This window comes from Rhopalosiphum padi, chromosome 2, assembly GCF_020882245.1.
Source record: "Rhopalosiphum padi isolate XX-2018 chromosome 2, ASM2088224v1, whole genome shotgun sequence".
NCBI classification, from domain to species: Eukaryota; Metazoa; Arthropoda; class Insecta; order Hemiptera; family Aphididae; genus Rhopalosiphum; species Rhopalosiphum padi.
The window spans coordinates 20131813-20146578 of NC_083598.1; the positions used below are offsets into that span (position 1 = coordinate 20131813).

General features: G+C 24.7%; 1 protein-coding gene across 1 annotated transcript; it reads left to right on the top strand.

Moving 5' to 3' along the window:
• The first annotated feature begins 1359 nt into the window (after positions 1-1359).
• Positions 1360-13905, top strand: LOC132918904 (uncharacterized). The gene is made up of 12 exons (XM_060980256.1): positions 1360-1587; positions 2725-2893; positions 5854-5980; positions 6283-6415; positions 6488-6619; positions 8006-8077; positions 9908-10042; positions 10678-10846; positions 11836-11962; positions 12395-12527; positions 13335-13466; positions 13785-13905. Exons 1-12 carry the CDS (start codon positions 1456-1458, stop codon positions 13848-13850), a joined length of 1527 nt encoding a protein of 508 aa, XP_060836239.1. The 5' UTR covers positions 1360-1455; the 3' UTR covers positions 13851-13905.
• Positions 13906-14766: the final 861 nt, after the last annotated feature.

Consider the following 14766-nt stretch of genomic DNA (forward strand, 5'->3'; position numbering starts at 1 on the left):
TACCTAATACAATATAATATACTAGGCAAAAAACAAAATAAATATTTAGTGTTCAATCTGTTTTACATAAAAAAAAAAATATATATATTATTATAAATTATTTTGGATTACATTTTTTAGAAACTTCAAATAAATAATTACTCTCAGTAATAAATCTTTAATGTTTAAATGTAACTGTTTGCTTCTTTTATAAACATTATAAATATTTATAAGTAAATACATCAGGCCTGTACTAATAACTGCTTACATAGATATATACATCTTATCACACACACACGAATGACGAATTATACAATTGTAATATTTACAGCTTGTTTCTATAGTCATCTATAATTCACAATATCTATTGAAGCATTTTTATAACAATTTTTTTTCATTAGAAATAAAATAAGACATATCTAGCTACAGATTATCTACATTCACGGATATTTCCAAATTTACGCATGTATAATACTTTTTATTAAGTAGATGATAATTAAATAATAAAGGAGATAAGAAAACTTAATTTTATATTCTGGGCGTAGCGATAAATTTGTAAGCTGTATATTCACAAAATCACAGCTACGTCATTTGATGGGCGGTATATGCTTCTTCTTCTAGGATCTCTCGTAAAATTAATACATTTTAACAATTTATTATATTAACTCATGTATCTAATTGTATGACCTAATGTAACACCACACTTGGCAATCCAATAAACTTCCAAATTATGAGAATCAACAATAGAATCTACTAACTTATAAATGGAGCCAATTTTAAAATTGAAAAAATTTGGAAATTGGAGGATTGAGTTTAGATGCAATAATTGCGACTATGCGTAATAATTACTAATTACTGTGCCACTCCCCTTTTATTATTTTTAATTTCTGATATGTTTGAGACTAAAATGTATTAGGTTATACTGAGTTCAGGTTCATTTTTGTAAATATACGAATTATTTAAATGTTTTCATATGCACGATAACAATTACAATATTTTCTTCAATCTTGTGCATAATAATGGTTGACCGAAGCTAGTCTTTATAATGCTAAAATATTTAATTGTGTATCCCATTTGATTTTTTTTTTTTTTTTGAACAATAGTATCTAAAAATTATATTCTAGTTAATTATGATACCAAGGATACTGTAAAAATAAAATATAATACATAATCAAGGTGAATCCGTTTATTTGGTTTCATCTTTGATAAATATTTCAATTGATCATTAAATTTTATAAATAGCTTTTACCTAATGCAACGTCAAACATATACTAGAAAATTATTGTTATTACAACTAACTATAATTTAGAATGTAACACGTTGTTCCCTTCTATATGTTCTTTTATAAGTACCAACCTCCTTCCGCAATATATATACAGTTGTTCAGAATGTGTTTATCAGTTGTTATTTAGACACCGATAAGCTCTGGTCGTGTGGTTTTTATAACTAATAACCAAATTTTTAACAAAAACGAAAATGGAGAAGTGGAATGGAAAAGTTGCTGTAGTAACAGGCGCATCTTCTGGGATCGGAGAGGAGACTTGTAAACAATTGGTTGAAAAAGGAATGATTGTTGTTGGTTTTGCTAGAAGAGAAGATAAACTTCAGGTACACTGTATATTAAATTAAATTAAAGCGTTAAGTTTTTAAATCAAATTTCATATACCTACTTAAGAAATATTTAATTTATATTTATGAATCAATGAAGGTTCTTATTCTGTAATAATATAGGTCGACCGTCGACGTGTTTCATTTAACATCCGAGTAGAAAGATAAACTGTAGATCAGTGTTACCCAACCTATTCGATATGGCAACCCACTATTAGACAGTTAATCTACCAGCTAACCCATAAAAAAATTTAATTTTTTACTGCAACAGGTTTTAGTATATTTATAAGTTTAATTTTCTAATCTTCTAATATATTTGTGATCCATCAAAAACGATTTCGCAACATTGCTGAACATTTTATATTTTATATAGATGTGGTTTTTTTATTTTATACATTCGATTATTTCCTACTGTCATTCTTCAATAAAAGAGAGGGCTTTTTATTGAAATTAATTATTGATCTGCGTAATATGCGTGAGTTAAATGTGTAATTATTTTGTGTGAGCCTGACCATGGCAGTTGTACTGTGAATGCGACCATGAGCCACATTTCCTTCACTATTTTTTTCATCGTATATATCATAACACTTAACACGTACACCTACCGGCTGCTAGTTTATAATTTTATTTAAATAATACATAAAACACGGCCAAGTGGTATATATTATAATGAAAACAAAATTAAAAATCAAGAAACAACGGACATTTTTACGTAAAACCAGTTCCGCGGTTAAATTTGATTTTGCTGTTATTCAAAAATGAATACCAAACTTTAGACTATAATTTTTCATAAAATATTTAAATTTTCATTTTCTACAAATTACTCATACATTAAAAAATATTTGGTTTTTATGGATATTTATTTATGATAAAATTATTTTTTTGTGAGTGAAATAACTTAAAAATTCAATACAGGTTCTTATTGTTCTTAATAAGTTGTTGAAGTTGTTCTTGCTGTTTTTAAAAAACATTTGTAATATACTGTCTCAATTATTTTCATCAGCGTCTTAAGTTCAAACGTAAACAATAACAAGTAACAGTCAGAGTGATTTCTTCGAAATTTCAAATTTCAAATTTTTTAGATCTATTAAGTAAGTACATATATACCTGAGTATTTAATCCAATATATTTTTTCAGGTGTTAGAAAAGGATTTAAAAGGAAAACTAGGTAAATTTTATTACCTTAAAGTTGACTTGTGTTCAGAAGAAAACATTTTGGAAGCATTTAACTGGGTAAAGACAACATTAAAATCTGTCGATGTACTTGTTAATAATGCAGGTGTCTGGAAGCATAGTGATTTGTTAGGTAAATTAAATTAATTTATTATTTTATAATATGTAGGACATTTACATAATTCCTAAAATTTCACTATAACACAATTATTATCAACTGTAATATGAAGTGCTTATCACTTATGTATAATAATACGTAAAAAATGTTATATAAAAACATAAAGAACGTATTATAAGTTTTGTATTACCTTTTATATCTCCGTGGAAAGTCAATAGAACATTTAAATGCAATTTTTTCACAGTAGATAATTAGTCAGAAAATTATAATTGAATTGGATGAATTAAATTTTTTTCAAAAATTCATGTTTTAAAAAATTGTATGCAATTTAGTTTTTTAAAATTTCAAGATAACCTATAATTGTATCATATTTTTTAAAACATTTAAAAAAATATATTAAAACAGATTGAAAATCGACCAAATCGTGTAGGTTTTATAGTTATAGCGTACCATTGCAGAGAAGTACTGAGTTATATCTTGCCGATTTTCTTAATGTAATAAAAAACTTAATTATAACACACTAAGGTAACGTGAATGAACGATATAGATCAGGTAAATCAAAAAACGCATCAAATGTTGACTACACCAATGATTTTATAATAAATTGCAGATATATAAGGTATATTCTATGGTTAATATACATATATAGGTAGCTATAGTGGCAGACTGGCAGCGGCTAATTGCAATCCTCCGTTAAAATACTCGTATGTTACCGTGTTCAAATGCAATAAGTCGCTACCATTATTTATAATAAAATAGCTTATCTGTTTATTATAAAATCAATGACCATACTGTAAAGACAAGTGTATTATTAACGTTACAAAGTATGCCTAGCTATGTCCAAAAATTTCGATTCTGTGTTTAAAATAATGCAGGTCACTGTTAAACATTAAAAAAACTACCATTTTAACATTTAAAAGACTATAACTGCGTGAAAAAGTTTTTTGTTGAGACATAATAAAATATTCAATTAAAATTTTCTTACTATTTGCTGTGAAAGACCTAGTTGATTGTTTATTAAATTGATAATACTTATTTCTTTTAAATCATAAATATTTTATTGATTCATTTATTTAATATTATTAAAATAAGTTTATTTTAGTTAAGATCAATAATAAGCATTTTGTTAAAATAATTTTATTTTTGTAAAGTCAACAATATACTCATATATGCATTAAATTAATAATGTATTTGATAAAATTAGCAAAATTCTAAGTTATTTTAACAAGATTTCGATCAAATACTTATATTATTGATACTAAGATGAAATATTAGTTAAACTAGACAAAAAAAATATTAAATCAAATAATTTGTTAATTCTTATTTTAACAAATATTTCATCTTAGTATATCAAATATCAATAAGCATTTTGTTGACTGAATATTAACAATGATATTATTAAATTATTATTTTTAATCTATATTTTTGTTAAAATTACTGGTATTTTTCATTCATTGTACATATTTTATACTCGTATATTAATATGCCATTGCATTTATATAGTTATATATAACTATGAGACATGAGTTATTAATTTATATACATATATACTAATTATATTCATGATAATATTATATAGTTACATTTTAATATTTTTTTTATCATCTAAGTATATATTATTAAAATTGTGAACTTATTAAGCTTGCATATATATAAAAATAAGTTTACTTATTCAATTTAATTAATGCTAAATACATATTTTAAATCCTTTATCATCTATTTTATTCTAATATTTTTAATTTAAGAGTAATTTGACCTATATCAAGTTAAAAATACAAATATTATTTATGCCCTTAAAATATTTTGACTAAAACAAAATCAAGTTATGAACTAAATTTAATTCATAATAATTAATAATATTTAAATTTTGTAAATTAGTTATATATATAGAGGTAATTTCATGTTTAAATACAATCTTCAGAAATAGTTATAAAGTACACATGGATTTAGGGGGGTATCCCGAGTGCGTCCCGTTTTTAATTTTTATACCATTTTTATACCGAGTGCGTCCGCAGTTTTATCGACAAATTAGATTGAATAGCCCAAGTGCGTCCTCGGTCCACAGCTATAGGTACTTATTTAAGATACAGGTTTGACGATCGAATATTACGGTTCAAATCTACAACTATAATACTTTAAAGTATCTACTTAATTTTTACAGCTATGATTATGAAGCACTGGAAACAGTGGGTCATGAATAGGAATCACAAAATACTTTTGGGATGTAAGCCGGTTCACCTCCTTGGCTCCTTGTGGTCCACCCACAAAAATATGACCTTCTTCTTTTGGGATGCACTCGGAACTTTAAAAAAAATGTAATTTCGGAACGCACTTGGGAAACTCCCAAATTGAGGATTAAGTAAATTGGGTCCATGATAATTTGTGTTCGTTTTGAAAGCGGTATCCAACCAGTCCCGGGTATAAAAAAGTAGTAGGTAAGATGGGTCCCGGTATAAACTATTGGCACAGCTATATCTAAAATATTGAAAATATTAAACTTTAATATTTAATATTTTATAGTATTTATATAATTTACTTTTAAATAATTCTGTTACAATAATTTTCTATGTTATATTGCATAGAATGATGTATCTGTTCGGTACGGGAGCCTATATACCTATATAATAGTGGTACACCGTCTGGACACCAATTAAGTCTATGCATCGATAGATAATTAAACATTACATAATTTTTAATTATACATAATTTTTAATTAAGTATACCATATACCTACCTATTATTTATTTATTATTTATTATTAGAAAAACTACATACATTTTAATTAATTCCATTTATACAATATTTATATCATTAAGTAGGTAGGTACTATATATATTTAACGTACTAAAATTATTTTCCGGAACCTAATTTATCAATCCCGATGAATTTGTACATTGCCTATATCAATAAAATAATATTATCAATAATTGTAATGCCAGTATAAAAACTTACTGTTACCTTTATAAAACTTGCAGGAAACACAAATGATTGGAAACAAATGTTTGACACTAATGTCATAGGTGCTAGTATTTGCAGCAGAGAGGCCATAAAAATCATGGAGGAACTACAAATCAAAGAAGGTCACATAATAAATATTAACAGGTAATTAACTTTTTAATAAATTCAATAAAAGCGTTATAATGTAAAAATATTTTATTTTTATAGTAAACTTTAAAATTATTAAGAAAGACAAATACATTGTATTATGGACTATATGGTACTAGTTTAGATGTTATAAGTTATTATAGTTTAATTGGATATATACTTCTGGGCTATTGTCGAATATTAATTGAATAACTCAAAATATCAATCCATGATATAAATTTTAATATATTTCTAAACTCATAACAATAAGTTATTTCTTATGTATTATTATAACCTAATAAAAATAACTTATGTTGTAGTGTCGCAGGTCATTACACATTTCCACTCTTGCAAGATATTTCAATTTATGGCGCTACCAAACATAGTATCACCACAATTACAGAATATTTAAGAGAACTGACGGGCATGAAAAATTTACCTATAAGAGTCACGGTAATTTATTAGTTTTTAAGTTAATTACAGTCTGTATAAATCGATATCAATATATATATTATTACATTTTAGAGTATTAGTCCGGGTGCAGTAGAAACCGAAATGACTGAAGATTTTAGTAAAATGGGAGGCGTGAAAATGTTGAAATCTATTGACATTGCTGAAGCTATTATGTATGCGTTGAGTGCACCACAGCGTGTTAACGTAAGTTAAAACATTTTTAGGCATGCGTATTATTCTATATTATAGATATCTAATATAATACTATGTTTAGAATACATAAAAGTTACTACTAACGCCTGTGACCTGTAGTTACCTGTGTGGCAGCGTGTGAAACTTATTAATTTTCAAGTGTTTTTATAAATAATGTCACCCTAACACCACTTATACTTAGTATTTATATTTTCGGTTTCAAAATTTAGTACGGAATTTGTATAGCCTATTTCCGAAATTTGTACGATTTTCTTTCCTACTCCAGACGATGATTTCAATCATCAGATTCAGGCATTATTTCCCCAGAAACTCTCAAATTCCAAGTCCGGATTAAGACCTTCAAGGGCCTTAAGACCAATACATGATTGTGGGCCCCCACCAATAAAAAAAATTCTTTAAAATTATAAAAGTACATAATAAAACAAGTTTAAATCTTTTTATTTGAGTATCATAACGAGAATAAAAATATTAAGAACATTTTTTTATTTTAATAGGTATACATCTACAAATAAAATGAAGTATTTTATGTAAAATTTACTTGATTTATGTGTAGCAAATGTTTCTTAAGTTTTATTAAAGCTTAAATTTTGCAGAACATCATTTTCTGTAAATAAAATTACGATGAGTATTAATGATGACAAATTATCTTGAATTTGTAAAGCTCTATTTTTATTTTTAATTCTGGTCAACTTCGAATATGCTCTTTCTGCAGTACAATTAGCAACATGAATGGTAAGATATAATCTTAGAGCAATATGAATATTAGGGAAAATATTACTAATATTACATCGATCATCCATTCAAATATCTATTGAGTAGGTACCAACATCATTTCCTTCAAATGTTTATTTTATATTTTATTTTATCATCTTCATGATTTTCATGTACATAAATTAATTTATTAATACTTTCCTCAACATCATTAGTAGACTTAACATGTATAGTCTAGTTAAGAATAAAAAATGTTCATCTACTACGATATATGCATTTATTCTTTTGTCCAGTTTTCAAATTTATCAATTATTATTACATGATGTTTTCAACTCGAAATTTATCATTATCAATAAGTATAGTATAAGCTTTATTGTCACCATCAAGAATTTTTTTTATGATTTTTATTTTATTTTTATCTTTGTATGCATTACTTATTTGGGAGCAAAACTCTCCAACAAAGTATTAATGTTATTTTAAACCGAGAATATTGTGGGCCCTTTACACACATGTTCCCCGGGAACGTGCCCCCCCTGCCTCCCTTACTCCGGGCTTGCCAAATACCATCCATATTCGGTATTGATAGATTGTTGTTTTTAGTACCTATTACTATTTAGTACATGATTTCAAACGTATTTGTGTACTTATAAGTTTTAATTTTTACAGGTCTCCGAAATCATCATAAGGCCAACTAGCGAGAATACATTATCTTTTGCGAAGAAACTTGTAGATATACTTTAAGATTAATATACATCTGTAATTCAAACTTCAAGTATAATCAATAGAAATTTGTATTTCACTGTTTAAAAATAAATATTTACTATGATATATCCATGCATATCATATTATGGATAATATTTATTATATAGCTGATACAAAATTCATTTTTACCTTTACATAATTCTTACAAAATTTAAATACCTATATACAAAAACAAAATATTAATAAATAGCCTTCAATATATTATAATATATTATTTTATTATTATAGAAATGTATTAAATATTTTATATTCTTTCTTTTGGTGGTTTTATTTGTAATTTTTTTTAATATATAAGCTATGATGATACGATTTTTTTTATATAATAGGTTAAGCCCCCAGAGGTTAGGTAAGTAAAAATAAAATCGTTTTTTTTTTAAATGCACACAAAGAAATTTATTCATTGAAAAAATAAAAAATTACACATATTATAATATTATACTTGTTTTCTATGAAAATTATTTTGATTCCTCAATTTATTACTTTAATTATTCTTTTTAAAAATAGCCTAAAGTAATAATGTAATAATGTAGTAATGTAGTAATTTTTAATTATTGATAAATATATTATAAACCTAAATCAAAAAGTATAATTTATTTTATTGATATTTATTTATTATTTATTATTTAGTATTAAACTTATAAAGTTATAACTAATAACAGTAATAATATTTTATAATATTTAAACCCTGCTCTATATTTTTGGCATCAATAAAGTTAACTATAAAAAAATAGAATCTATCTACTATTACAAGGAATATACAATTCATAAACATTATTTTTTTCAAAGTTTACTCCCATTACCCAAAAAATCTTGAACAAAGGTCTTTAAACTTTTTTTATTCGAAAGCCATATAAAAATTTAAAATTTGTTAGTGGACCAAAATTAAATAAACACATAATTTTTAATCTTGTAGAAATAAAATAAGTATTAGATTAAAAAAAATATTCTAATTATGTGTCATATTTTTTTTAGTTTCCAAACAATAAAACTAGTAAATACTGAGTTAAATAATTTTAAAATATTTATTAATTTTAAATTTATAGTACCTGTAACTTGTATTATATATTTATAATTTATATTATACAAATCAAACTTAGCTACTCGCACCACTATTCTGAAATGTAGACTGCAGTATGTCACATAGTTTCAAAAAACTAATACCATCTGACTTTTATCATCGAACTTTTTTCCGCATTTCAAAATGTCATCATATCTAGTTTGTAATTCCATATGACCATATAATATGTACATGTTTGAAAAACACTTGAATATATAATATACATACACACTAGTACACACATACGAGTAAAAAAAATATCAATTATTATATTGACATACCTTTGTAAATTATAATTTTTTTTTTATATTCATTAACAATGTCATTCCCATCGATCATCATTAATTATTTTAAATGCTCGTCATCAAAATTAATAAGTATATACCTAATTCTGATACTCGTTTATAGTATATCTGAGTTACAGTTGAACTATAATACTATATTACTATAATCAAGTTGAATCATTAAATGTTATAAATATATTATATTATACACGACCTTAAACATTAAACACAATAATAATTAGAACTCGGGTGTTTATTTTATTTAACGATAATTATACACGATTTTTCGGGTTTCACGTATGAGAAAATCGTAAATAAAAATGGCATCTAATTGGTATATGTTTTTCTATATTTTATCGCATACCTACCTACACAATATACATATAAAGATGGCGAGACTTTAGAATGAGTTTTCAGTTGTTATTCAAACGACTATAAGCAATATTAAAAAGAAATATTTAAACGAAAATGGAGAAGTGGAATGGGAAAGTTGCTGTAGTAACAGGTGCTTCTTCTGGAATCGGAGAGGATACTTGTAGACAACTTGTTGAAAAGGGAATGATTGTTGTTGGTTTTGCTAGAAGAGAACCTAAACTTCAGGTTAGTTGGTTTATTTATGTTCTAGATACATTTTATAAAAATGTTATAAAATTATTGACCCGACGTTAACATGGACTTTTTTAGAGTTTCCCACAATTATTATTTTTTTGTCTTTCTTGATAAAATTAATATTATTTAAAATAAAAAAAATCTATATTTGACGTTATAACCAATAAATAAATATACTATTTATATTTAATTATAATGTTAAAATATAGTCTTTATAAACGTTATAATAAATTACTTTGGCATAGTAAGTTGATAAATTTTATTTTTTAATAAAACATAAATAATATTATGATTCAATGTTTTTCTACGTTTTATTTATTATCAATATAACCGTGTGATTAAAAACGATGAAACAATGAGTTTACTATGGTAAGGTATATTATACGTCGATTGTTAGGAAAAATCGACGTTGGTACTATAACGTGAAATTGATGTCGCAAAATTAATCAAAAAAACAAGTTGTACCCATTCCAAAAACATATCTAAAAATCTCTATTTTGATGTCTGTACTAAGGCGATTTTGACTTATTTATTAGTTGTATGAAAAACTTGAGTACATATTTTTTAAACATATACATTTTCAGAATTAATACCTAAGTATATTATTGTATTAAATTATTTTTTAGATGTTAGAAAGTGATTTAAGAGGAAAACTTGGTAAATTTTATTATGTAAAAGTTGACTTGTGTTCAGAAGAAAACATTTTGGAAGCTTTTAATTGGGTAAAGACAACATTGAAATCTATTGATGTACTAGTTAACAATGCTGGTATTATGACGTTAACTAATATACTAGGTAAATATTATATATTATTATATATTGTTTGCAATATGTATGTATAATGTATTTTATTTTCATTTTAATTTAGTGAGATAGATCTCTGAAACCGGAGAGCAGATTTTCATGTTTGGGGTCTTGTTAGATTCATATTGGCTATAGGAGAAGTGAAGTGAAGATTTTCAGAACTGTATCTTCAATCGTTAACTCACTACAAAACTATAAACCTGAAAAACATAAAAAAAACACCCAATAAAAAGTGTTTTAATTTTTTTTTTTTTTTTGAAGCTCTGTAGTGAATTAACTATAAAAGATATAAATTTGAATCTAACAAGTCCCCAAATAACAAAATCCGTTCTCTAGTTTTGGTAATCTACCACGCTAAATGAAAATCTAGCAAAAAATAACTATTTTTTTACTGTGAAAAATTAAATAATTTTTTTTGAAAATTTTTAATTTCACATTTTGTATCTACTATCAACCAACTTTTTAGCTATAATAGTTTTGGAGAAAATTTAAAGTATAGAAATTTTGGGACGTTCACACCGACGTTTCTGTTGATTCTAATCGTTATACCGCTTGGGTGTAATATCAGATTTCTCTCATTAATATGTTATGTTAAAGCTACCTTAATTATCCACCTACTTATTACAACTGAGTTACATTTTTATCATTTTCCTATTTAACAAAAATTCTTAAAGTTTTAAAAATTCAGATTTTTTTCATTTCAATTACCATACTTACTTGATTAAAAATCAAGAAAGTAAAAAATGCATTTTGATAAATCATCATTACGTTAATAAATCACAATATTAAGTTAGTAACCTTGAAACATTTACGTAAATATTAGTTATAATAATTATAAATTATTTTTAAATTTATTTTTAAGTACCTATAATTTCATAGTTGAGTACAATGTTGAGAAATTTTAGTTACTTGTAATCAATATTAATATAATAATATTAATTTTAATTTTGCTAAAATGTTGACAATATTCATACTTACAGGAAATACAAATGATTGGAAACAAATGTTTAATACAAATGTCATAGGTCTTAGCATTTGCAGCAGAGAAGCCATAAAAATTATGGAGGAATTTAAAATCAAAGAGGGTCACATAATAAATATTAACAGGTACCTAAAAGGCCAAAAATCTAAATTTAATAATATTGTAAAATTGCTTTTCAAACAATTAATTTTATAATCAACTTTAAAGAATAAAGATGTATATTTATTATTTACTATGATACAATCATTTTGTCAAAGGTACACGTTTGTTGAATTTATAATTATATTATGTTTTTATTGTATAAATAAGTACTAATTAATTTGTTGAATTAATCAAATGACTCCAAATCTCAGATCATGTTATAAATTGTTATATCACAAGGTCTATTGCTTATAGAGGGTGCTGCAATCTAATTTATACTAATTTTTATATATTATAGTATTATACAATGTATCACTTATTTGTTCATTTTGCAAAATGTTTCACATTATTGAAGTTTATATCTAAGCTATTAATATAACGACTAATATAGTAATATGTATTATATTATGTTCTAGTATTGTAGGTCATTACCAATTTCCATACATGAAAGATATTTCAATGTATAGTGCAACGAAATTTAGTATTACTACAATCACAGATAATTTAAGAGAATTAATGGGCATGAAAAATTTACCAATTAGAGTCACGGTAATTTATTAGTTTTTATGATTATATATATAAAGTGTGTGTAAATCAATAAATTTCCATTATTATTGTGTATGTTATCTATCCATTTGTCTTTTATTATTAGTTACTACAGTCCACAATGCAGTGGTAATGTAATAAACTAATAAACGATATCAATGAAAATAAATAAATAACTGCATATATTACATATTAATCGGATAGAAATTATTTTTATTTATATTCGTTAGTTCATTAATTTGTTGTATATTATTTATCGATATATAGGTATTTAACATTTATAAATTTAGGTAGGTTTAATTATTTTAAATTTTTAGATTTTGTTTCTTTTTAAACAGTATAGCCGTATAGGTAAGTTTTGAAATTCGAAATAACTTAGATTTTTATAATAAATGTTATTGTTTATTAAAATGAATTTAATTTCTATGTGGTATTTATTTTAGTATAATCTTAAAACATGTATTACATATTAAATATCTATGCCGTTGTAATATACTAATATGGTAAAACTTTAATATATAAAATATTTTAATTGTGGTGTTCTTAATTACGCATCCAATAATAATAACTTACAACATCATAACAAATTCCTACAACTATTTTTTTTATTTCTTTAGGCATAAATAGGGGCCAAAATTACTTTTATGATACAAAATATTTTATTTCAATTCAAAATGAAAAAAAATATACCATACAACCAGTAGCATATTTAGGGGGGCGAAGGGGGGCAGTAACAGATTGATAAATAAAGAATTAAGTTAAAACAAAACAACATAATTTTGGTTACAAAATGTCTCGTTTTAATTTCAGAGTATCAGTCCCGGTGCAGTGGAAACCGAAATGACTGAAGAGGTAAGGCATTTGAAAGGAGTGAATATGTTGAAATCTATTGACATTGCTGAAGCAATTTTGTATGCATTGAGTGCACCTCAGCGTGTCAACGTAAGTTATATATAAGTATATAACTATAATTAAATTGTTTAGCACAAATATAAATGATAAAATAATACTATATTTTTCGTTCATCAATGTCTTATACAATCATTACAATCAACTAATCATTAAAAACATGTTATTAATTTTCATGTACTTTTGAAAGGTAAATATTAAACCTTCAGTGTGTATTACCTGAAATTTCTTTATGTCATGTAATTGTACACTATACTATAGTTTTTTTACACTATAATTTTCTATTCATATGAATTTCCCTGTTTTTATTTTATGAATTATTTTTTCATGTTAAAATTGAAATCTGTGCAGGTCGCTGAAATCATCATAAGACCAACGATGGAGAATACATTAGCTTTTGTTAAGAATCTTGTATAGTTATGAATTGAGATTAATGCACATGATCTGTACCATAGAAGGTATATGGGTACAATACAAGTAGTACGTAAATCACTATTTAAAAATAAATACCTATATAATATTATGTATGCATATTCTATTTCGTCTATGTTTTAATAAACCTAGTTAGTAATCTATGTATTATAAAAATAAACTTTCATTACCTTATACCTTTATATAATTATTATAAATCTTAAACTATTATACTTTCAATATATTATAGTATCAGCTGCGAACCCAGGAGGGGGGGAGGGGTTTAAACCCCCTCCGAAATATCAGGAACAAAAAATAAATTACCTGACCTACAAATGAATAGTATAATATTTATGTATATTTTTTCAAACACCCTCCCCGAATTTTTTTCCTGTGTTCGCGCCTGTATAGTATCATTATTTTTATGATTATTAGATTTTTTTTTTTGTTGTTTGTCTTGTAAATTTCTTTAATTGCTTTATTTTATGTGTTTATACAGTTTAATTTTTGTGTTAATGACTTACTGTTAGATATGGTTTCAGACGTTTATAAATCAATAAAGAATGTTTATTTTTTTCATAGAAAATATAAAAATTACAATAATAAAATAAATGTTAATATTTAATATTATTGTTTTCCTTCAAATAAAATGTAATTATATATTCATCAATATGATTTAAGAACTTCAACAAATTATTATCTATTAATTAAAATATAAGGTTACTATATATTAAGGAAGTACAATAACTTTAATGTGTTTAATGCCTTAAAGCTTTATACAGTAAAAATAAAAACAATGATTAAATTAAAATATCATTAAAAGAAATTATATTGGTTAGCATAGGTATATAAAAACTTACTACCTGATTTATGTTATTAGTATTATTGACTATTGTTGACACTTAAGTATGACTAGGTACCA

What these genes read in the sequence shown, in the direction of transcription:
- LOC132918904 (XM_060980256.1), top strand. Translation starts at nt 1,456, where the DNA reads ATGGAGAAGTGGAATGGAAAAGTTGCTGTAGTAACAGGCGCATCTTCT. An exon ending in GAAGAGAAGATAAACTTCAG is followed by an intron (nt 1,588 to 2,724) that starts GTACACTGTATA and finishes ATATTTTTTCAG; the next exon opens with GTGTTAGAAAAGGATTTAAA. An exon ending in AGAAACTTGTAGATATACTT is followed by an intron (nt 8,078 to 9,907) that starts TAAGATTAATAT and finishes AATATTTAAACG; the next exon opens with AAAATGGAGAAGTGGAATGG.